This window comes from Strongyloides ratti (assembly GCF_001040885.1).
Source record: "Strongyloides ratti genome assembly S_ratti_ED321, chromosome : 2".
NCBI classification, from domain to species: Eukaryota; Metazoa; Nematoda; class Chromadorea; order Rhabditida; family Strongyloididae; genus Strongyloides; species Strongyloides ratti.
In genome coordinates, this window is record NC_037308.1 from 7,654,183 (window position 1) to 7,675,963 (window position 21,781).

The 21,781-nt window shown below is 23.1% G+C and overlaps 9 protein-coding genes across 9 annotated transcripts; 6 read left to right on the forward strand and 3 right to left on the reverse strand.

The window, feature by feature from the left end:
* Positions 1 to 299: 299 nt before the first annotated feature.
* On the reverse strand, positions 300 to 2,379 carry SRAE_2000245200 (Spichthyin; the record flags this gene model as incomplete). Its single annotated transcript, XM_024653522.1, has 4 exons — positions 300 to 964; positions 1,019 to 1,179; positions 1,258 to 1,623; positions 2,270 to 2,379. 4 exons carry the CDS (start codon positions 2,377 to 2,379, stop codon positions 300 to 302), a joined length of 1,302 nt encoding a protein of 433 aa, XP_024506990.1.
* Positions 2,380 to 4,068: 1,689 nt separating this feature from the next.
* SRAE_2000245300 (Tyrosine-protein kinase Fps85D) lies at positions 4,069 to 5,322 on the forward strand (the record flags this gene model as incomplete). The annotated part of the gene is made up of 1 exon (XM_024653523.1): positions 4,069 to 5,322. One exon carries the CDS (start codon positions 4,069 to 4,071, stop codon positions 5,320 to 5,322), a length of 1,254 nt encoding a protein of 417 aa, XP_024506991.1.
* A 1,588-nt stretch (positions 5,323 to 6,910) lies between these two features.
* Positions 6,911 to 7,990, forward strand: SRAE_2000245400 (Cyclin-dependent kinase 7; the record flags this gene model as incomplete). Its single annotated transcript, XM_024653524.1, has 3 exons — positions 6,911 to 6,997; positions 7,037 to 7,513; positions 7,562 to 7,990. 3 exons carry the CDS (start codon positions 6,911 to 6,913, stop codon positions 7,988 to 7,990), a joined length of 993 nt encoding a protein of 330 aa, XP_024506992.1.
* Positions 7,991 to 8,356: 366 nt separating this feature from the next.
* On the reverse strand, positions 8,357 to 9,803 carry SRAE_2000245500 (Aspartyl aminopeptidase; the record flags this gene model as incomplete). The annotated part of the gene is made up of 2 exons (XM_024653525.1): positions 8,357 to 9,690; positions 9,731 to 9,803. 2 exons carry the CDS (start codon positions 9,801 to 9,803, stop codon positions 8,357 to 8,359), a joined length of 1,407 nt encoding a protein of 468 aa, XP_024506993.1.
* Positions 9,804 to 10,301: 498 nt separating this feature from the next.
* On the forward strand, positions 10,302 to 13,305 carry SRAE_2000245600 (ER membrane protein complex subunit 1; the record flags this gene model as incomplete). Its single annotated transcript, XM_024653526.1, has 4 exons — positions 10,302 to 10,393; positions 10,435 to 10,574; positions 10,619 to 10,678; positions 10,727 to 13,305. The coding sequence occupies 4 exons, from the start codon at positions 10,302 to 10,304 to the stop codon at positions 13,303 to 13,305; spliced, it is 2,871 nt and encodes a 956-aa protein (XP_024506994.1).
* Positions 13,306 to 13,437: 132 nt separating this feature from the next.
* Positions 13,438 to 14,730, forward strand: SRAE_2000245700 (Clathrin adaptor, mu subunit family and Clathrin adaptor, mu subunit, C-terminal domain and Longin-like domain and AP complex, mu/sigma subunit domain-containing protein; the record flags this gene model as incomplete). The annotated part of the gene is made up of 1 exon (XM_024653527.1): positions 13,438 to 14,730. The coding sequence occupies one exon, from the start codon at positions 13,438 to 13,440 to the stop codon at positions 14,728 to 14,730; it is 1,293 nt and encodes a 430-aa protein (XP_024506995.1).
* Positions 14,731 to 15,053: 323 nt separating this feature from the next.
* Positions 15,054 to 16,767, forward strand: SRAE_2000245800 (Hypothetical protein; the record flags this gene model as incomplete). The annotated part of the gene is made up of 2 exons (XM_024653528.1): positions 15,054 to 16,043; positions 16,084 to 16,767. 2 exons carry the CDS (start codon positions 15,054 to 15,056, stop codon positions 16,765 to 16,767), a joined length of 1,674 nt encoding a protein of 557 aa, XP_024506996.1.
* Positions 16,768 to 17,192: 425 nt separating this feature from the next.
* Positions 17,193 to 18,333, forward strand: SRAE_2000245900 (Ubiquitin carboxyl-terminal hydrolase 46; the record flags this gene model as incomplete). The annotated part of the gene is made up of 2 exons (XM_024653530.1): positions 17,193 to 17,342; positions 17,392 to 18,333. The coding sequence occupies 2 exons, from the start codon at positions 17,193 to 17,195 to the stop codon at positions 18,331 to 18,333; spliced, it is 1,092 nt and encodes a 363-aa protein (XP_024506997.1).
* Positions 18,334 to 18,529: 196 nt separating this feature from the next.
* On the reverse strand, positions 18,530 to 21,630 carry SRAE_2000246000 (Laminin G domain and Concanavalin A-like lectin/glucanases superfamily domain and Concanavalin A-like lectin/glucanase, subgroup domain-containing protein; the record flags this gene model as incomplete). Its single annotated transcript, XM_024653531.1, has 2 exons — positions 18,530 to 21,388; positions 21,613 to 21,630. The coding sequence occupies 2 exons, from the start codon at positions 21,628 to 21,630 to the stop codon at positions 18,530 to 18,532; spliced, it is 2,877 nt and encodes a 958-aa protein (XP_024506998.1).
* Positions 21,631 to 21,781: the final 151 nt, after the last annotated feature.

A 21,781-nucleotide genomic window follows, 5' to 3' on the forward strand; every position in this document is an offset into this window, starting at 1 on the left:
TAATATAAATAATAACGGTCGTTTTTTTATAATACATTTTTACATAACTTTATCTTTTTTTTTATATTTATGTATAAATAATGTAAATATTTACCTTAGTAAAATTTAATATTATTAAATTATTAAATAAAATTATATTAAATTTAAAATCGTAGAATTTATTACAAAGTACATGGCACATTTTGTTAATATTGTCAACTTGACTGAGATATTATATTATAAAAACAAGATAATAGAAATCAAAGCTGAAAAACCAATATATTTACACGTAAAAATAAAGTTAATTTGTTATGTTTCAACTATGTGTATACATTCATATTGTTTGAAGCAGGTGCCACTATATTACATAAAGGTTCCGGGCTGTGATATGATCGTTTACCATTGCTATTATAATTTAAATTGTCATTATGATAATCAACTAAAGATGCACTACTACTAATAAGATCAAGATGTCCGTTCATAGCTTGTTTATGAACAAGTATATGAAGTTGACGCCATGAAATGTCAACATTTCTAAATAATTGCATTTGAAATATTCCAATAATTGTTGTAAGAAAACCAATAACATTTCCAAGGATGTCAGATGCTCCTAAACAAGACCATTCCTTATATAATATTCCAGAAGCCAAAATTACAAAAGTTGTAAAAAATACATAATATATTGGTGTTACCATTGATGTATTATAAATGTCTAATGCTTTATTTAAATATATTAATTGTACTGATACACAACCAATAACACTTAATAACCAAAACCATGTTAAAAAGTTAGTTATTTGTTGATCACCTGCTATTGTTTCTTTTATAGCTAAACCAAGTCCTTTAACAGAAAGAACAGATAATGATCCAATAAGTGAACATACAGAAATATAAACTAATATATTTGATCTACCATATCTTGGAGCTACATGTATAACTATTCCAAGTGTAACAACAATAATTACAATTACATATATAATAAACACTAAAAAAAAATTATATATATTTTTTTTATTAAAAATCAATATTATTAACATACTTGGATCTTTCATTTTTTCTGCCAAATCTGCCATCGTTGAAACTTCTTCTTCTTTAGGAGAATGAATGACAATAGATGTTGAACCTAATAAACATACTGCACATCCTATTTTACCAAGTAAATTTAAACGTTCATCTAATAATCTTGAAGATAATACTGCACTAAAATTATATAATATATTAATTAAAGTATTCAATGAAAAAGAAAACAAAATAATAAAAATTATTTTTTTAACATACGTAACGAGAACACTAAGTGCACCTAATGGTGTTACTAATGATGCTGGAGCAAAGGCATATGCAGCAAAATTACAGGCCTCACCAATACCCATTGTAATTACACCCATCCACCATAACCATTCCTTTAAATATCCATAACCACCTTCAGAGGCTCGCTGCCTACAATCTGTATTACTTTCAGCCAACTTTTTTAGAGCTTTTTTTTTAATAATAAAAGATGATCCAATAAATACAGATGATGAAATAGCTAACCCTAAACCAATATAAAATTCAAACATTTTTGTATTAGAAGTATTTAATGTATCAATAATTTGTGAAGGTGAAGGTATTGTGGAATATGTTGATTCTGTTGACGACATTTCAAATCTATAATATATTTTTATAATTAAAAATTTTTATAAATATATTTTTCTTTTTTTTTTTAAAAATAAAAAAAAATTTACTTTAACATTTAAAAGACATAATAAAAATGTTATAGAATTATAAATGTTAAAAAGAAATATTTAAATATATATATATAGTTAATTAATAATTTATTTGATTTTAAATAGTTTTTATAGTAAAGTTTTTAAAATTTAAAATAAAGTTAAATTCGACCAGGCTAAAGGGGAAGTGACATACACAAAGACTGGATTCAAGAAAGTTTACGTAAGTGAACAAATACTAATATCCAAACTTGCGGACTACATTTTTTGATTGTGATCTTTATTCTGTCTTCTAAGAGACGATAGTGATCATTCTATAACAAATAATGTATGCTATCACCTGAACTTTACATTATTTGAAATAGAATAAAAAAAAAAAAAAAACTATGTAAGAAAATAGCATTATTAATCTACTTTAGAAAGATTGTCTTTACTACAGTAAAAGGAACAAACAATTGTACTGTTGATAAATATGTACAAAATAGAAATGTAAATGTTTAACTTGATATATTAATTAATAGTATCATATATAAATTTTTATTAATAAAAATATATGAATTATTATTATTATTATTATTTACACTTACACAGGTAATGTTTTTAAAAATCTATAATTTGTTGTAGGTGATATATTAAAAAATTCATTAATATTTGTGTCTTTTGGCACTGATTGTCTATAGGAAATATAAGAGCTCATTAATTGATAAAAGGTTTATTGATTAATTTAATATACATCCAGAGATTAGGTGTCTTCAGAAATAATATAATAATATAATTAAAATTTTTAAATATTAATTACCTTTGAAAGTTTTTATAAATAAACAATTTACTTTAAAAATATCTTTATTGTTTATATGTCATACCACAATTTTAAATATAATATAATAAAATATTTAAAAAAAAAAAAAAGTAAATAGTAATAATCTCTATAAAATATGTTTGTATGTGTAAAATATAGCTCAATGAGTGTGTGTATAGAGTAAGAATAGGAATGGAGCCTATCTACGTGATGACTATTTTTAACGACCGCACCTTACTTCTACATATTCTTATATTTCTATTTGTGGAATATATATATATATAAATTTTATACTTAAACATCTCTTAATTATATAAAAATGTAACATTTAACTATTTTAATATATAATAAAATAATACTAAAACATTCTTTACAATTAATATATATTTTTTTTTAATTTTGATTAACATTTTAAATGATATTTTTATTTAAAATATAACTAGTAATAATGTCAAAATGAAATTAATACATTCCATATAAAGACTATATAAATTTTTATCAAATACAATTATAATTTTTTTTTTTCAAATCATTTAATAAAATTAATCTATAAGATATCAATATTATTAAATAAAAAATAAAAATAAAATTAAAAAAATAATAAAATCTTTGATAAATGATTACAAGCAATTTTTAAAGGAAATAATCTATTTGAAAAAATGATATTTTTATATATAATAAAGTAAATATTAATCATACAAAATAGTATAGTTTATTTACAAATCATATTAAGTGAATAATCACCTTTTTATCGTATCAATAATTTTAACAATAAAATAAAAAAAAAATTTTTTTCAAAATATGATTTAAAAATTATAATATTATGATTTAAATTATTAAACTTTGAGTACATATTATTTTATATATTTATAGTTTTTATATATATTTATATATTATGTGATAAAAAAATAACATTACTATAACATTTGGAATTTTATTCATAAAAATTAATTTTTAAAATTATTTGTATACAAACATAGAAATATTTTAATGCTTCTTTATTTAAAATAAAAGTGGTATTGACTTTTAGATCGGTGGTTTATTTCCAAATAACATAAAAATCATATCTTAGTCATTTTTACATTTATATTGGTGATAATGATAATTGATTATTCATCAAAATTTTTAACCATGACTCAAAAATATTTTAATATGAATATCTTACATATTTCAATAAAAATTTTTTTTTTATTAAACTAGTAATCTTAACAAAGGGAAGTAAAGCATAAATGATAAGAGATTAAAAAGATTTTATATTGTACAAAATTATCACACATGATATCATTTAGGGTTAAACTAATAATAAACCGGATTATTTTTGTGCTTCAAATTTTAAAGTTAAATGATAAATCCACACATATTTACTTTACTGTTGTACTTTAAAATTGATTATTTAGATAGAAAAAGTAATAAATATTATTTTTAGAAATGATAAAAATATTAATCAATTGGGTACATTTTTTTTTTTTTGAAAGAAATTTGAGTATGATATAATAGTATTAAAATTTTAAGTATATACAAATAGAGAAAAAAAAAAACTAGATAAATATAATTTTTTTTTCTTAACTGTATAATATATATATATATATGTCAAGTTCACCTGCTGAAGACCCAAGTATCTTAAAAGAATCATGGTATCATGGATTTTTACCAAGAGAGGACATGGCATGTATGTTAAAAGAGAGGGGTGATTTTGTTGTCAGGTTTTCAGAACCAATAGCTGGACAACAAAGATGTTATATTATATCTGTAATGACTAAAGTTGATTTTGGATTTGAAATAAAACATTTTGTAATAAAAAGATATCAAGAATGTTTTGCTGTTAAAAAAGATAATTTTCCATCAATAAAAAGTCTTATTGAATATTATGTTACATCACAGGAATCAATTAGTACTGTTTTAGATTCTATTATAATTATAAATGGTAAAGAAAAAAAAGAATGGGAATTAAATCATGATGAAATAAAGTTAACAAAAAAATTAGGTGATGGTGCATTTGGGGAGGTTATGAAAGGTGAACTGAAACAAGATAATATATGTGTTCCAGTTGCTGTTAAAAAATTATCAAGCCTTGAAAAGATGAGTAAAGAAATGATAAAAGAAATTATGCATGAGGCAAGATTAATGAGAAAATTTAATCATCCTAATGTTACAAAAATATATGGTGTTGCAACAGGAACAGAACCTTTATATATTGTTATGGAACTTGCTAATGAAGGTGCACTTGATAGTTATCTTCAAAAAAATGAAATATCAATAGATAAAAAAATTAAAATGTGTTGTGATGCAGCATTTGGATTAGAATACCTTCATTCTATTCCTGTTCTTCACCGTGATATTGCTGCAAGAAATTGTTTAATTGGAGATGGGAAAGTTAAAATAGCTGATTTTGGTTTAACAAGAGAAGGAACTTATATTAAAATAGATGGTAATGAAAAACTTCCATTACGATGGATTTCACCAGAGACACTTAAAAAATTTTATTACACTAGATATTCAGATGTATTTTCATATGGAATATTAGTTTGGGAGATATATAGTAATGGAAAAATTCCATATGAAGATATGAATCCAACAAAAGCAGCAATAAAAGTAGCTAAACATGGGCATCGCTTATCATTACCTGATGACATACCATCTTCATTCAAAGATTTGATAAAAATAAAATGTTGGGCTGATAAAGATAATGAAAGATGTACAATGACTGAAATTGTAGATTTATTATGTAAATTAACAAGTAATGAAAGACCATTTAAAGTTCCAGCATTAGATTATAATACAGGTGTAACAAATAAAGCAAAAAAATTTATTGGTTCAATGTTAGGAAGTATTTTGATGTAAATAACTTTTTAATGTTATAATAATTAGTTAAATATTTTTGTCACCACATTTGACAATAACAAAAATTTCTTTATAAAGTCTTACTATATAATATTCATTTTTTACAATTAACTTGCCAATATAATAATTATTTTTATTTTATAGTATATTTTACTGCTTCAATTAAAAGTAAACATTTATTTAAACAATGATAAATATTTAAAATCAAAATAAATTTAAAAATAATTTTATAAAGAATATTAGATAATATATTTTTACTTCATATTTATCAACAAATATAATAATATATTTAATTTTATAATCATATATTAAAAAAAAAAATTCATGAGAATGAATTTATCATTAAATAACAAAATCAATAAAGATAAAAAATATTTATGATTTAAGCTTATATCAAAATATAGATTTGGAAAAATGCTTTAACAAAAACATATATAGAAATAGCAAACATTGAAATTATCAGTAAATGAAAACAATTTGTAACCAAGCAACAATAACGTTACATTTTTCACATATATTTTATATATATATTAAATTATTTTTATAATACTTTTAATTAAAAAATTACACTATTCTTAATCTACAATAAAAAATTATTCTTTAAAATATTATAATAACATACAGGGGAAAAAAAAAATATTATTTATCAGATATTTAGAATAAAAAATATGATTAAAAATTTTATACTATGATGTCAAACACATTAACATATTTCTTTAAATTTATCTATTAAAATATAATATAATTTTGATATATTATTTATTATATTTTTGAAACTAAACTATATAACTTATTCGATAGTATTATTGTAAAATATTTATTTAATAAAATAAATTTAAATACATCAAGTATAAAAATGTATTAGTGATATTAAATGAATGTGATATAAATTTATTGCAGAAAAAGTTGTATTAAAAATTATTACTACATAAAATTTGATAAGTTAAATATTTTTAAGTTGAAATAAATTTTTTTTTCTATACATCAAATAAATTCTTAGTTTTGTAAATACTTTATTATTAAGTATGATTCATAGATTAATTTATTAATCATCAAAATGTATTTATATTATATAAATATGTTATAAAAATTTGAACATTGTAATTTAACAGTTAATATGTCTGTAAATGAAATATATAAAAAATATTATCATTTGTTATTAATTATATAATTAAAGAAAAAAATAAATTCAGGTATATGTATAATTATTAACTTAATGTATATTTTTTATTATTTTTATTTTTATTTATTTTTTTGAAATATTAATATATATAAAATCATTTTTATAAAAAGTAATAATTATTGTTTTTATGTAAATATATATTATTTAATTTATTATCATTTAAACATAAGTTTTCCAGAAAATTAAAAATGTTTTAAATTATAAGAAAATGAAGGAAGTGTAAACTATCAAAAAAAAAAGTTTTATGTAATATAAAATTTTAAATTAAGAAACATATTTTGTTAAGGTTTCGCTATTTATAATTTTTATATAATAAATTTAATTCATAAAGTGAAATAATTTTAGATGATACACAAATTTCTACGTTACTTTTATTAAAACTCAATTTTTAAACTATTTTTTTTAATGAATATATTAAATAAACAATATTTAACACTTGAAAAAGTAGGAAGAGGATCTTTTTCAAATGTTTATAAAGCAAGAAGTTGTGAGGTAAAGTTTTTTATTGTTTAATTAAAATTATAATTTCAGAATGGAGAATTGGTTGCTCTTAAAGAAATATTTATTACAAAAAAGTCTGACAAACATATTGATATCGTTAGAGAAGTTATATTAATGAAAAATTTAAAAAATAATATAAATATAACAAAATATAAATATTGTTTTGGAAGTAATGAGAGATTTATCTTAGTTATGGAATATACACCATGGGATTTACGTGATATAATGGAAGATTATGATAATTTAAATCAAATATGTTTTGGTCAAAAATTGTTTACAGAACTTGTCAATGGATTAGATTTTATTCATAGCAAAAATTTAATTCATTGTGATTTAAAACCTGAAAATATATTAATTTCAGATAAGTTAGTGGCAAAAATAGGAGATTTTGGCCAGACGATTATTGAGGGAAATGACAATAATATAACAAATATTGGAACTAGATGGTATAAAGCTATTGAGTTACTTCTTGGTTCGACAAATTTTACCAAACATGTTGATTTATGGGTAAAAAAAATATTTTATTAAAAGTTAATATTATTTCAACTTTTTTAGAGCCTTGGTTGTATAATATTTGAGTGGTATCGAAGATATCCAATATTTAATGGTTTAACAGATTTAGAACAAATATATCAAATTATAAAAATGCTCGGTATACCTGATTTAAATGATTATGCTGAATGGGAAAAACTTCCTGATGTCAAAAAAATATCTTTTCCTGATATTGATACAAATAAAAATTTTGATTTAGAATTTATAAACATTCCTTCTAATGTGACAAAGGTCGTCAAAGAATTACTTAAACTGAATCCTTTAAAACGCCTATCAACCAATGAATTGTTATCAATGGATTATTTCTCTCCAAGTAACTTTCATGAAGTTAAGTACAATATAACTAAACAATCTTTACAAAAAAGAAAAGATAGAAGAAAAAAAAAAGAGAGATGGAAAAAAATAATTCTTGAATATAAACTTGATATATAAATATATCAACAAAAAAATTATTTGATTTTATTCATAAAATTACTACACTAGCAATTGAATCATATTTAATCAAAAATTGTATAAATTATATCAAAGAAATGCAACTTTTTCAATATTTAATTTTGATAAATTAAAAAATTATTTTTAGTAACACATTTTATTTTCTAATTAAAAGATAACACAATTTCCAATAAACAGATGTACTTTAAATGTTATTCATAGTTTATTTTACACATTGCTAAAGAAAAAAAATTATTAAAAAATAATTCAGGCAATTGAAAAATTTATCTAAGAAAACAATTTTTCTTAAAAAAAAATATCTTATTGAGGTTTTTTTAGTTGTAATAAATTTTTAAGTAAGAAAGATTATTCATTAAGTTGGTTAATAATTGAATGGCATCTGTTAAAGAATGTTGAATATAATTTTGTTGCTTGATAAATAGATGAGATATCTGCAAATTCACGAATTGAGTGCATAGCTAATTGTGGACAGCCAACATCAATTACCATCATTCCAAGTTCAGCAGATAAAATAGGTCCAACAGTAGATCCACAAGGTGAATCATTTCGAACACACATTTTTTGAAGTGGAACTTGAGCTTCAAATGCTACTTGTTTGAGTACTGAATGAGTCAATCCTGTTGTAGCATAACGTTGGTTTGGATTAATTTTAACAACAATACCTCCATGAAACTTTGGTTTATGATTTTCTTCATATTTTGCACTATAATTTGGATGAAAAGCATGTGCTTGATCAGCAGAAATCATGAAAGATTTAGGCATTGCCAACTCGAAACCCTCCTTAGATATACGACGAAGAACCCATTGTGTGAAAGCTGACTGAGCTCCTTGAGCTGATTGACTTCCACATTCTTCATTGTCAAAACAAGCTGCCATACGAATATTTCCATCGTCTGAAAATTGTGAATCATTAAGTGAATCAATCAGACCACGAACTGATGTGTATGTTCCAACTAAATTATCTAAACGCCCTCCAGATATAAATTCATCATTAAAACCAGTAATACAAGCCTTATTACTGTCATATAAATATAAATCAAGATTTATTATATCTTCAGGAGTAACATCTGCTGCATCAGCAATCATTTTAAGAAAACTATCATGATGTTCTCCTAAAATAGATCGAGGATCTATTAATTCTTTTAAAAGCTCATTTTTTTTCTCCTCACGATAATTGCTATTCTTTCCTGCTTCATCAAATTGAGAAGTAGCAAAAATTGGTCTTAAATTTGTTTCATTGTTACAAGAAAATGTATTTCTATCACTTTCTAAATGTATTGCCAAATTTGGAATAAACAAAACTGGTTTTGTTATGTTAATTTGTTTAATAGCAATACCTTTTTCTTCACATTTAACAGTTACCTCACCAGCAACACTTAAATCTCTATCAAACCATGTTCTCCAAATTCCTCCTCCATAAGTATGGACACCAACTTGGATGTAATTGTCTGTTTTTAAATTAGAAATTGGTTTAACACGTAGGCAAGGTGAATCTGTATGCCCAACAACAATAGAAAATCCATTACCAGATTCATATTTACCACCAACAGCAAATGCAATAATAGCTGATCTATTTTTTGTTACATAATATTTCCCTGTTCTTTCAATTGTCCATGGTTCTGATTCTTTTAATTCTTTGAAACCTGCCTTTTCAAGCATCAATTTACATTCTTTTACAGCTAAAAAATATTATAACTATTTATATGTTAATTTTCTTACCATGAAATGGAGTAACTGATTTGTTTAAAAATGTTATAAATTCAGAAGCTGCTTTTTTAACTTCTTGTAACATGTTAAATTAAATTTAATGATTAATTATTTAATCTAAAATAATTTAATTATAAATTTGTTGGAAAAAAAACTAAAATAAAAAATTACAAATTGTCGATAATAATTATAGTGTATCAGTATAATATATTCATTTTACCAAGTATAATCCATACATTAATTAATAGTGATAAGAAAAGTTGGGAAAATTATACAATGACAATAATTTAGTGATAAAAGTTATATCAAAATAAGGTAATTGAATGTTTAGAAATGTTATTTTTTTTGAAAATTAAACATTTTATTGAAAATCATAAACAAAATTAAAAGTAAACCATTTTTTTTAAATAAAAAAAATCTATAAATTTACCTTTTTACAAATTAATTTTAGCAATTACAAATTATTCACTATACTCTTATTACGATATTTGCAAAGACAATTTATTTTTGGACAACTGTCACTTCCTAGCTAATCTGTTTATTAGCTAAAACTAAATTTTTTTTTAAGTTTTGCTATTAAATAATGAATTGGAACAAGAAATATTTACAATTTATTTTACTGGTAATATCTATTTCATTGTCTTTTGAAGATGACACAGTATTAAAAACAGAATGGTTAGTTATAAATTTTAAAAAAATTTTCTATATAATTATAGGACACAAAAATATATAGGATGCCCTAAGCAAATGGTTTTTGAAACATTAAATGGCAAAAATGAAAAATTAAATGATTTAATATTAGTTACTTCTGACAACAATACTTTAGCCACATTATCGATGAATTATGGAACAATTGGTATATTTTTTTTTTTGTTTTTAGTATAATTTTTTTATTTAAAGGTTGGAGGCATCTATTTGACGACAGTAAAAAGGAAGTAAAAGTAGTATCCATTAATAATGGTTAGTTTTTTTTTTCAAAATTAATTATATACATAATTATTTTTGTAGCTGTTTACTCTATTTTTGCTGATGGTATTGTTCGTGGATTTAAAAAATCTACAGGAGAAATGTTTTATGAAGAATTGTTGACATCTAATAATGTTGAAAATTATAATATATTTTTACTAGATAGTTACAATGTTATGGCAGTTTTTGATAATACAGTTTATCTCATAGATGTAGAAGAAAAATCTCATAAGTCATTCAATTTACCATTAGATGTAGAAAAAAATATAGTTTCAATTGGTATTTTAGTTTCAGAATCATTCTATCATGTAGTCTTTTCTTCAAAAAATACAATTAATCTTCTTAATATTAATAAAGATGATTTAAAATCATGGACTACCACTAAATTGGATAAAATGATTGTTAATCATGAAACATGTGTAGTCTCCGGGAAATTCCTTCTTTGTAAAACAAATGATAATATGAAAATAGTTTATTATAATAATGAAAATATTAAAACTTTAGATATTGATGGAAAATCTGTGAATAAAATTTTAAGTGTTACAAATAATGGAATGTTTTTGTTGTCTGGTGAAGATTTTACAAAAATTTATGATCTTAATAAAAATGATTTACCTGTTTTTGAAAAATCTTCTTCTGATTTTTATGTAGCATCAACAATTGAAAAGAGATATATAATTTCTATAGAAAACAAGAATACAGTTGTTCTTTATGATTCTAAGAAACTAGGAAGTCCAATATTTTCAAAACCTTTAGAAATAAATAAAAAAAATAACCCTACAGATATTGGTAATATTTTTTTTAAAGTTAAAAAAGATAGTAATGATATCAATGTATATGTTGCAAGAGTAAATAAAGATTGCCAGATAGACTTTTTTGAAACTTCAAATGAAGAAAGCTTTTTACATGAATGGACTAGATATGAAGATCTTTCTTATATTTCGCAATCTGATTTTGTTGATCTCCCACTTTCAGAAATGGATATGTTGTTTGAAAAAGAGTTTTCAAATCCTGATGGAACTATTATTGGTAATTTTACTTTACGTATAACCAGTCAAATGGAACAGACACAAACACTTATTAGAAAATATTTAAAATATATTTCTAAACTTATTGGAAAGTTAAGCTTTAAAAGCATATCTACTGCAGGATATATGAGTGGATTAAAAAATAAGAAACAAGAATTGTATGATGATGATCAACCGTTAGAACGAGATTATTTTAAATTTAAAAAATATATCATTGTTACAACACTTAAAGGATCAATTTATGCAATAAACAATGAAAATGGAAATATTGTATGGAAAATATCTATTGATTCAAAGTTTGAACCATTAACAGATATTTTAAATAATTTAATAGTCCCATTCTTTGTTCAAAGAACAACTGACTCATCAATGTTTAGTAATCAAGGTGTTGTTACATATGGAATAACTGGAGGAAAAACAGGAATTTTAGCTTTCAATATGATTACAGGTGAAATTATAGATAGAAAAGTACTTTCAAAGAAGCTTATTAGAGTTGAACAGATTCCAAAACAAAATTCAGAAAGAATGAAAAATCTTATTTTATTTTTTGGAGAACAACCTAATGATATCGAGTATTATCCACCTCTTAAAGATTCTGATATTTTGTTGTATGATAAACCATTTTATTTATTATGGACAAATAAAGAAACAGGACAATTACGTGGTACAAGATTTGATTTTGCAAAAAAATATTTACAAACTGTCTGGATATTTAACAGAGATATGAAGGATGAATATATTGCAAATATTGTTGGTAAACAAGCAAATGAAAAAACACAATCATTAGGATATGTTATTGGACACAACAATGTTTTGTATAAATATTTGAATCCTCATATGATAGCTATAGCTTATGCTTCAAAGAAAACATCTTTAGTTTCAGAGGTTGTTATACTTGATACAATAACTGGTAAATCACTTTATAATTCAAAATTGAAAAGTGCTCAATTACCTTTTAAAATGGTATTATGTGATAATTGGTTAGCAATGTCTTTTTATAACTTAAAGACAAGACGACAACAAATGAGTATTGTTGAATTATTTGATGGACATGAATTTAAGGATGTATCAACTATTAATTTATGGTCTAAATCTTATCCAGGAAATTTTTCTGTTCAATCTTATCTTTTCCCACAAGGTGTTACTGCTTTTTCTGTTACAAAAACTGATATAGGTTTGACTACAAGAAGTCTTCTTGTTGGTATGCCGTTTGGTAGTATTGCTCAAATATCAAAACGCCAATTAGATGGTCGTCGTGTATTTGATATTACACAGGAACAACGAGAAGAAGGTCTCATTCAATATATTCCAGAACTTATTTTTACACCTGATCAATATGTTACTGGAAATAATACTGTTCTCCAAATAAGGCATATTTCTTCACATTCGGCTGGTCTTGAATCTGTTAGTCATATTTTCGCCTTTGGTAAAGATCTTTACTGTACTTACATATATCCTTCTGGAAAGTTTGATATGCTTCATGATGATTTCAACTACCATCTTATTATTATTATTCTTGTTAGTTTAGTATTAGGTTCAATTCTTACGAGATACAAAGCCAATTATCATTCTCTTAAACAATCTTGGATGTAGATTTATTTGAACTTAATTTTATTATTTTGTTATTATTTTAATAAATTAAAAAGAATATTTAAATTTTCACTCATTTTTTAAGATAAAAAAAAATTTACATTAAAATATGATTATTATTGTTTAAAAATTATTATGGCTATATGTTGTTCAGCTTTATTTTTTCTTGATGCACATAGAAATACTCTTCTGTTTAAAAATTACCGAAATATTGATAAAAATATTATTTCTGAATTTAATTATTTGTTTATAAAAAATATTAACAAAAATAGTTCACCATTATTAAAATCAGATAATTTTACATTTCTTTATCTTATATTTGAAAATATTTTTTTTGTTGCTGTACTTGAAAAGAATGCAAATGTTTTGTTGTCATATACATTTTTACAAAAATTGAATGATCTTCTTGAAGCATATTTTACAGTAATAAATATTGATATTATAAATAATAATTTATTATTGATATATGAAATAATGGATGAAGTTATGGATTTTGGTTTTCCACAAATTACTGATGCTGAAATTTTGATGGAATATGTTACTCAATATGGATCTCAAGATAAATCTGTTAAACGTATCCCACCAGCAGTTACAAATTATGTTTCTTGGAGAGCTCATAATACTCTTCATGAATTTAATAATGTTAATATTGTTATAAATGAAAGTGTTAGTATCACAATAAATCAATCTGGAAAAGCTGTAAATTATGATGTTAAAGGTAAAATATTTCTTGATGTTTCATTATCAGGTATGCCTGATATAACAATAAAGTTATGTGATAAATTTAAATATATAACAGAAGGATATCATAGAAAAATTCAAGAAAAAAAAAGTTTTTTTTCCTTAGAAGCATACAATTTACATCATTGTGTTGATATAAGAGCATTTGAAATACAAAAAGATCTCAAATTTATACCACCAGAAGGAATTTTTGAGTTAATGTCATATCATTTATCAGCAAATATAAATTTTAGACCTATCGTATTAGTTACTTGTAATAAAAGATTAATTGGGAGATGTAAAGTTATTTATTATTTACAATTAAAGACAAATTATAATGAAAACAATCGAGCTGATTATATTAATATTATTCTTCCTGTTGGAAATGAAGTATTTTCACCAAAATTTACCAAAACTTCTGGTTCCGTTGAACATGATACAAAAAATAAGACCGTAATGTGGAGATTAAAAAATATTGGTGGTTTAAAATCTGCAAATATGCAAGTTGAATTTTTACTACCATCAATTACATCAACTGATGAACAAAGAATTCCAAGAATTATTGTAGTACATTTTAAAGTAAGTGGTATTTTAGTATCAGGTTTTAAAATAAAGAATTTTAATGTTTTTGAAAGAAATTATAAATACATTGTATATCCTAATGTTGAATATTTGGTTAATGATGGTGTTTATAATATACGTTATTAATTGATTTAAATATTTTATTTAGTTAAATCAAAATTTTTATTAATTTTTTTACTAATAATAAACCAACTATGTATCACAAACAAAAGAATTTTTTTGTTTTGTTTTATTAGCATCATTAAGATAATATATTTTAAGTTTTTTATTGAAAAGTATTTTAAAATTTTCTATCTTTATTTTATGTATTGTTATAATAAAAAAAATATATAAATTCTATAATAAATGAAGAATATCAATCATCAATAAAATTTCAAAATGTATTTTTATATATTCAAATTTGATTAAAATAAAATTAATTAATACTTATTTAGTTTTATAATAATTATATGCATCGTCATAATTGTCGTCACAAACATTTATTTGTTTCTAATCATGTTTCTGATAACAAAGAAAGTATCGTTGAAATTGCTTCTTTTCATACAGAATTAATAAATCATTCAAGAATAATAACAGGAAAAAAAGAAGATAAACCAACAAATAAAATTGGAGATGATAATAATGGCCAAGAAAAAAAAAATTTAGAAGTGAATCAAGAACAAAAACCAAAAAGTAATTGTAAATATGATGATTTATTTTTAATTCCAAGAACATGTATAGAAGCATTACCAAAAGATACAAATATATTTAGTGAATCAGGTATTAATCCACAGATAAAAGCAATTCAAAATTTTGGTATAAAAACAAAAAATACAATTGAAATACAGGAAACATTAAAAGTAAGTAGAAAAAAGTGTAAAAAGAAAAAGTATCTGGCTAGGGCAGATACATTAGATTCTAAAAAAAAAACAGATGAAATGAAAGATGAAATAGAATTAAGAATAACTTTAAAAAATAATAAAGAATGTAAAAAAAAATCAGATGAAATTTATAAACATGTTAGTGAAGGAAAGTTTTATATGTCGAGAGTTGCATTAACAAAAGAACAATGTGTTTTTTTGGAAACATTAGATTTTCTTAGAAATCAATCATATATTGTTAATTGTAAATGTTCACCAGAAGATTCACCATCATCATATGCAACATGTATAGGGTCATTTTTAAGATATTTACATATTTTTATAAACTTTTCAAATATTTTATTTTGCCCCCCGATATGTTCATCTATTTCAAGAAAAGGAGCTTTTTGGAATCCTAAACCACAATACTGGTATTTTCAAGAAATAGAAACTTCCGAAAAATATGAATATAACGTAATAAAAAAAGGTACAAAATCACATACAAACATGAATAATCTTCAATTTATGTTTGAACATCCATGTGTAGATTATAAAAAAAAATTCATGTATTTTTTTATTGAATGTAGTGTAACAAAACATGTAAGAAAATAATTGATATTATAGTACATTTATATTTTAGGTTATAGCATGTGCTTTTGCTAAATCTATTAAATCTAATTATACAATAATATACTCACATCAAAATGCTTGTGATATTGGGGATAATATTGTTGGATACCCAAATATGAAGGACATCGCTTTATTTTTAAATTGTGATATAATATGTTATGATTATTCTGGTTATGGAATTAGTGGAGGAAAACCAAGTGAAGATGCATTAAAAGATAATATTATTTCATTAATAGATTATATTCATATAAAAATGAATGTTCCACTTAAAAAAATTATTCTTCTAGGATTTTCTTTAGGTGGAGCTGTATCAACTATAGGAGCAACAGCTAGAAATGTTGGAGGTTTAATTACAATGGCAGCACCAGCATCTATTTCACAAGTAATAAAATACCTCTTTCATTGTGGATCGAAAAGTAAAGGACTAGAAGAATTTGAAGAAGACTCATCCTCTATAGTATATTTTAACACTTCACAATACATAAAATCTATAAACTGTCCTTATTTGGGAATTCATGCTTTTGATGATAAACTAGTACCAATTTCACATGCAAAAATTATTTACAAAAACTCTCCAAGGCCAAAATTTTATTATTATGTAAAAAATTCAAATCATAATTATTTAGATACTGCTTCAGAGGTATGGATAAGAATTAATGAATTTCTTTATCTAGACTTACAAGCTAAAAATTAAATTATCAAAATAGAATTGTTATAAATATATAATTTATCTTCACATTAATATCTATATCTATAAAATCTTAAATATTCATAAATTATTATATTTAATTTTCATATATTATTAACATTGAAATTTTTAATATATATAGAAATAATTATTATATACATAATAGTTACCTTTTACTAAAAAAACATTTTTTAAAATACAACAAATAAAAAATAATTTCAAATTTAATCATCGATTTCATCTTATATTTAAAAAATTTATAATATTAACATTTTTGTAAAAATTTTTTCAAGATTCAAATTTAAATGTACTTTTCGAGTGCCGCATCTCCAAAAAGTTATTATCTCTTCTTGAAACGAAAACTTTGAAACAATTTCCATATAAATTTATTTCTTTTTTTTTTTAAATTTTATATATATTATTTTAATATAATGAGAAGACCTGGGTTACCAAATCAAGGTAATACATGTTATTTAAATGCTGTTATTCAAGCCTTATATTCATGTTCATCTTTTAAAAATGAAATTTCTCGGATGTCTAAATTATTTAATTCTAATAAAAATAGTTTTAAATTAAATTTGGTAAGTATTATAAATGGATATTAATATAAATAAATATCATATAATTAAGAAATTAATGTTGTATTTTGATGTAATTCATAATTTATCAATTTTATTAATAAATATGGAACATGGAAATACAAATGGTCTCAAACAATTTACAAATTCTATTATGAGAATGAAAAAAAAATTTTCAATTCATAGTCAACAAGATGCACAAGAATTTCTTTTGTATCTATTGGAAGCAGTTGATGATTGTCGTGAATATTTGAAACGAAATCTTAACTGTGATTTAATAAGTCCATTTAATGCTTCATCAGCGCAAAAAATTATATGTCAAAACTGTAAAAATGTTTCAACAAAAGATCAACGTTTTAACATATTAACAATTCCTTTAAATGCAAATTATAATGAAAATTCAGAAAAATATGGGTCATGGAGCTTGACTAGGTGGGCTAATGTTGAACAATTAAAAGGAGAAAATAAATATTCATGTAGTCATTGTGCATCTAAACAAAATGCTTTTATGTATCCATGGATAAAAGAACAACCCCAACATTTAATTTTACATTTATGTAGATTTGGAATAGCTACATCAAGAAGTTACTCTAAACATGGAAATTATGGTTTTATAAAAAAAATTAAAGGTTGTTTTCCTATTCCTTATTTTATACCATTTTGTCATCATTTTTTTCATGGAAAATATTATGATAGTGAATATTATGAACGTTTGTTAAAATCTACAGAAGATGTTAATTTAATAAAAGCACAATATTCAGATGAAAGATTTATATCTCAAGAGTTTGTTGGTTATTATTTATATGCTATGGTAATTCATATAGGAAACAGTATTGGGTCGGGTCATTATGTGATGGCATATAGAATGAAAACAAATAATCCATTAAATTGGAGAATATATGATGATGCCTCAACATATACTATGGATGTTTTAACTTTATATCGTAATCAAAAGTATTCACCATATTTACTGTTTTATGAATTACTTAATTAATTTTTATCCATATATTTTTTTTTGTTTAAGTTTTTGCAATGTTATTCTTTCCTAAAAATGAAATATAATTAATATTAATTTTTTTTATTATCTTTTTAAAAATTATTTGTATATGTAAACACCGAATTAAATTGGACATAAAAATAAGCGAGATCAAGATTATAAAACTTTAAAAAAAAAGTATATTATAAAAAATTTATGTTGATGATTTTTCTGGTCCGTTTCTAAATTCATCTTCCTGTAATGCTATTGGAGCTCTATATACATAAGTTGGTGGTGAATCACCAAAATCAATTGAATCATTTAAAAAACTATCACTTTTGTTTGAATATTTGTTGGATAATTTTTTTTGATTTGATATTATTGGTGTATCAAAATTATTATTATTTTTATTTTTATTAGATTTCATATTTGAAAGTCTTTCAATGTATGTTCTACTAGCTCTGACTGGTTGCCTTTGCCACTCATCAGGTGAAGATGGAGTATGAGTAGATGTTGTTTTTGGGGAATATTCTATAATACCAGATCCTATTACTGATTCATATTGAAGATATTCTTTTTCTGATACATCAGGTTGTAATCGTGATTTACAGGAACGTTTCATTTTACCATCTTTAGGTAATGGACGTTTTATTATATTATATCCTTTTGTTTTTGAGGAATCAATTTTACTTTTTGTTTTATAACTACCAGCACGCCGGCAACGAATAACACAATTAAAACATAAACATATCAGAAGTAGTATTAGAAAAACTATAATAATTAAGAAAAACAAAAAATGAATCCAACTATTTTTTCCAATATTTGGTTCAAAAAATGGATCTGATGTGTATTCACTTAACAAACCAATAGATGATGTTCCTGGAAATGACCATAATGAACTATCTCGTATTCCACATGGTTTTGTTTGTATAAGATTTTTAGCTAAACCTGAATCTTGTTTTTTTATTTCACTAATAATTAAACTTAAAATATCTTTTTGATCAATTCTATTTTCGGGATAATGTGAATGTTGTGTTTCTTTGTATTCATAGGAAACTGAAAATGTTACAATACATCCAAGATTTTTTACAGTATTTGATGAAACTACAGGAGAAATTGTCAATTCAGCACCATTTGATAAAGGTATTTCATCAATAGGAATATATCTAATATCATCATTAAGTTGAATTTTAATTGATCTTGATTCTGATGTTGTACCAATAAATGGAGTTCTTTCAAAATTTAATAAATTAAGTCTGTTATCATTATTACTTATAATAAATTCTTCTCTATGAGAAAAGTCAATTTCTACTATTACTCTTGTACCTTTATTTCCAACTAATAAACGAATAGATCCAAAATCAAGTATAGTAATTAAACTATCTGATGATGATGGAAATCTTATTAATAAAAATACTTTATCCATAACAGCTCTTCTATTTCCAAAAAATTTTATATTATCTATTATTATTGGTGTTGAATGAGTAAGTAATAAATTTTCAACTGTTGTTTCTTCTTTTTTTATTGTAATATTATTATTAACATAATCTGGTAGTAAACAACTTTGAGAATTTGGTTTTCTAATTGCTGATATACTTGCACAATCACAAACAGATTCAGAACCTAATATTGGAGTTGAAGGACGACATCTTGCCTTATGACATTCATACTCTTCTGGACATGTATTACAATGTGATGTCATATCAAAAACATTCTCATTATTATCACGTGAAAATAAAGCTACTTGTTCACTAAAAATTTTATCTAACTTTTGTTTTTTTCCATTTACAAATAAATTACTAATACAACCACGTAAACTTGGTGGTTTTTCACGTGTAGTATCAAGATAAGGAGTAATTGTTTCAGTATTCATTTTTTTCCAAAGATTTGATGATTTAGCATAAAACATACCACCAACAAAAAGAGCATTTTCAACATTTTCAGATATTTTATATAATAATGAACTATCAAAATCATGAGTATTTGGTATTAGTTGACAGATCTGTTCATCAACCGTCAAAAATTGGTACTCATTATAATGAAAAAGTGATACAGTTATCCATTCTTCTAAAGCAAAACCATTTTTTTTTCTAATTTGACAGGCCTGGCAACGCCTTGAAAGGGTATCTGTCTTGAAGCATTGTAAAGCAAACATCTCCTCATTAACATAATGAATTTGAATAATTGAACTTTCTTTAGATTTTGATAATTTAGAAACACCAAAAAATATTAAACCTGTATTGGAGTCAGACTTAAAAGATACCGATAAACTTTTAAAATTATCAAAAGCATGTTGTAAAAATAAAAAGGAAACTTTATTTGTAGTTCTCGCCAACTGAAAACCATTTAATTTTTTTTTGTCATTCTCACACATGTATAATTTATTTTTGTTACCAAAAGATAAAGCTGAAAGAGGAGCCTGACAATGACAATAATTTTCACTGTAATGGGGGCAAATTTTTCTAAGAAACATTTGTGTCATTTGAATATTAAGTTTAGAATCACCATCACATAATATATTATGTTCTGTATTTAGATGTATATTTGTTATTTGGCCATTTAAATTAAAATCAATTGATGAAATCATTTTTCTATGATCCTGCCCATTTGAAGGAGTAATCGAGATTGCTGTAGTAATACCATCAATATAAATTACAGCATTATTTAAATCAATAGCTAAATGATGCCATTTTCCTGATGATATAAATTTTAGGGGGTGAATTAAATGATTTACAGTTAAGAGATATCCATCAACAATATCAATATTTAATATTTGATTATTTGTATAATGAACTGTAAAAAATCTTGTATTTGGTTTATCAGTTCTAAAGTTAAGACTTAATAATTGATCAATAGGAGTAAGAATAACTTTTACAAAATCTGAATCTGTATTAAGTTCAAATATACATTCATTTCTTGGTACAACAATTTGTTGACATATTAAAGGTGATAATTTAATAAATGGTGCAATAAGGTTTTCCTCACTTTTATTTAATGATATTTCGGGTAAACTTTTTGATTGACTTGATAATATATGAACAATTCCTGCATGTTCATTTGTAACAGTTAATCTCTGTACACCGTGTGGAGCTTAAAATTTTATAGATTAATAATTTGCATTTATAAAATGTTAATTTTCAAATTTAAGTATTATATATTTAAAATAATAGTGAAATTCAGTATTCTTTTTTTTTATTTAAATATTTTTTACATCTAATGTCAAAATTTCTAACAAATTTTATAAAAAAATGAAAGATAAAAGTAATACTAGTGATGAAATAAATCTTTTAGGATTACCAAATCAAGGTAATACATGTTATTTAAATGCTGTTTTACAAATTTTATATCAATGTAAATTATTTCGCCATGAAATTTTATTAATAACAGAAACAATGAAAAAATATACAGAAGAAAAAAAATTTGAAAATGTAAAATATATATTTTAATTCTACTAATCTTTTTTATT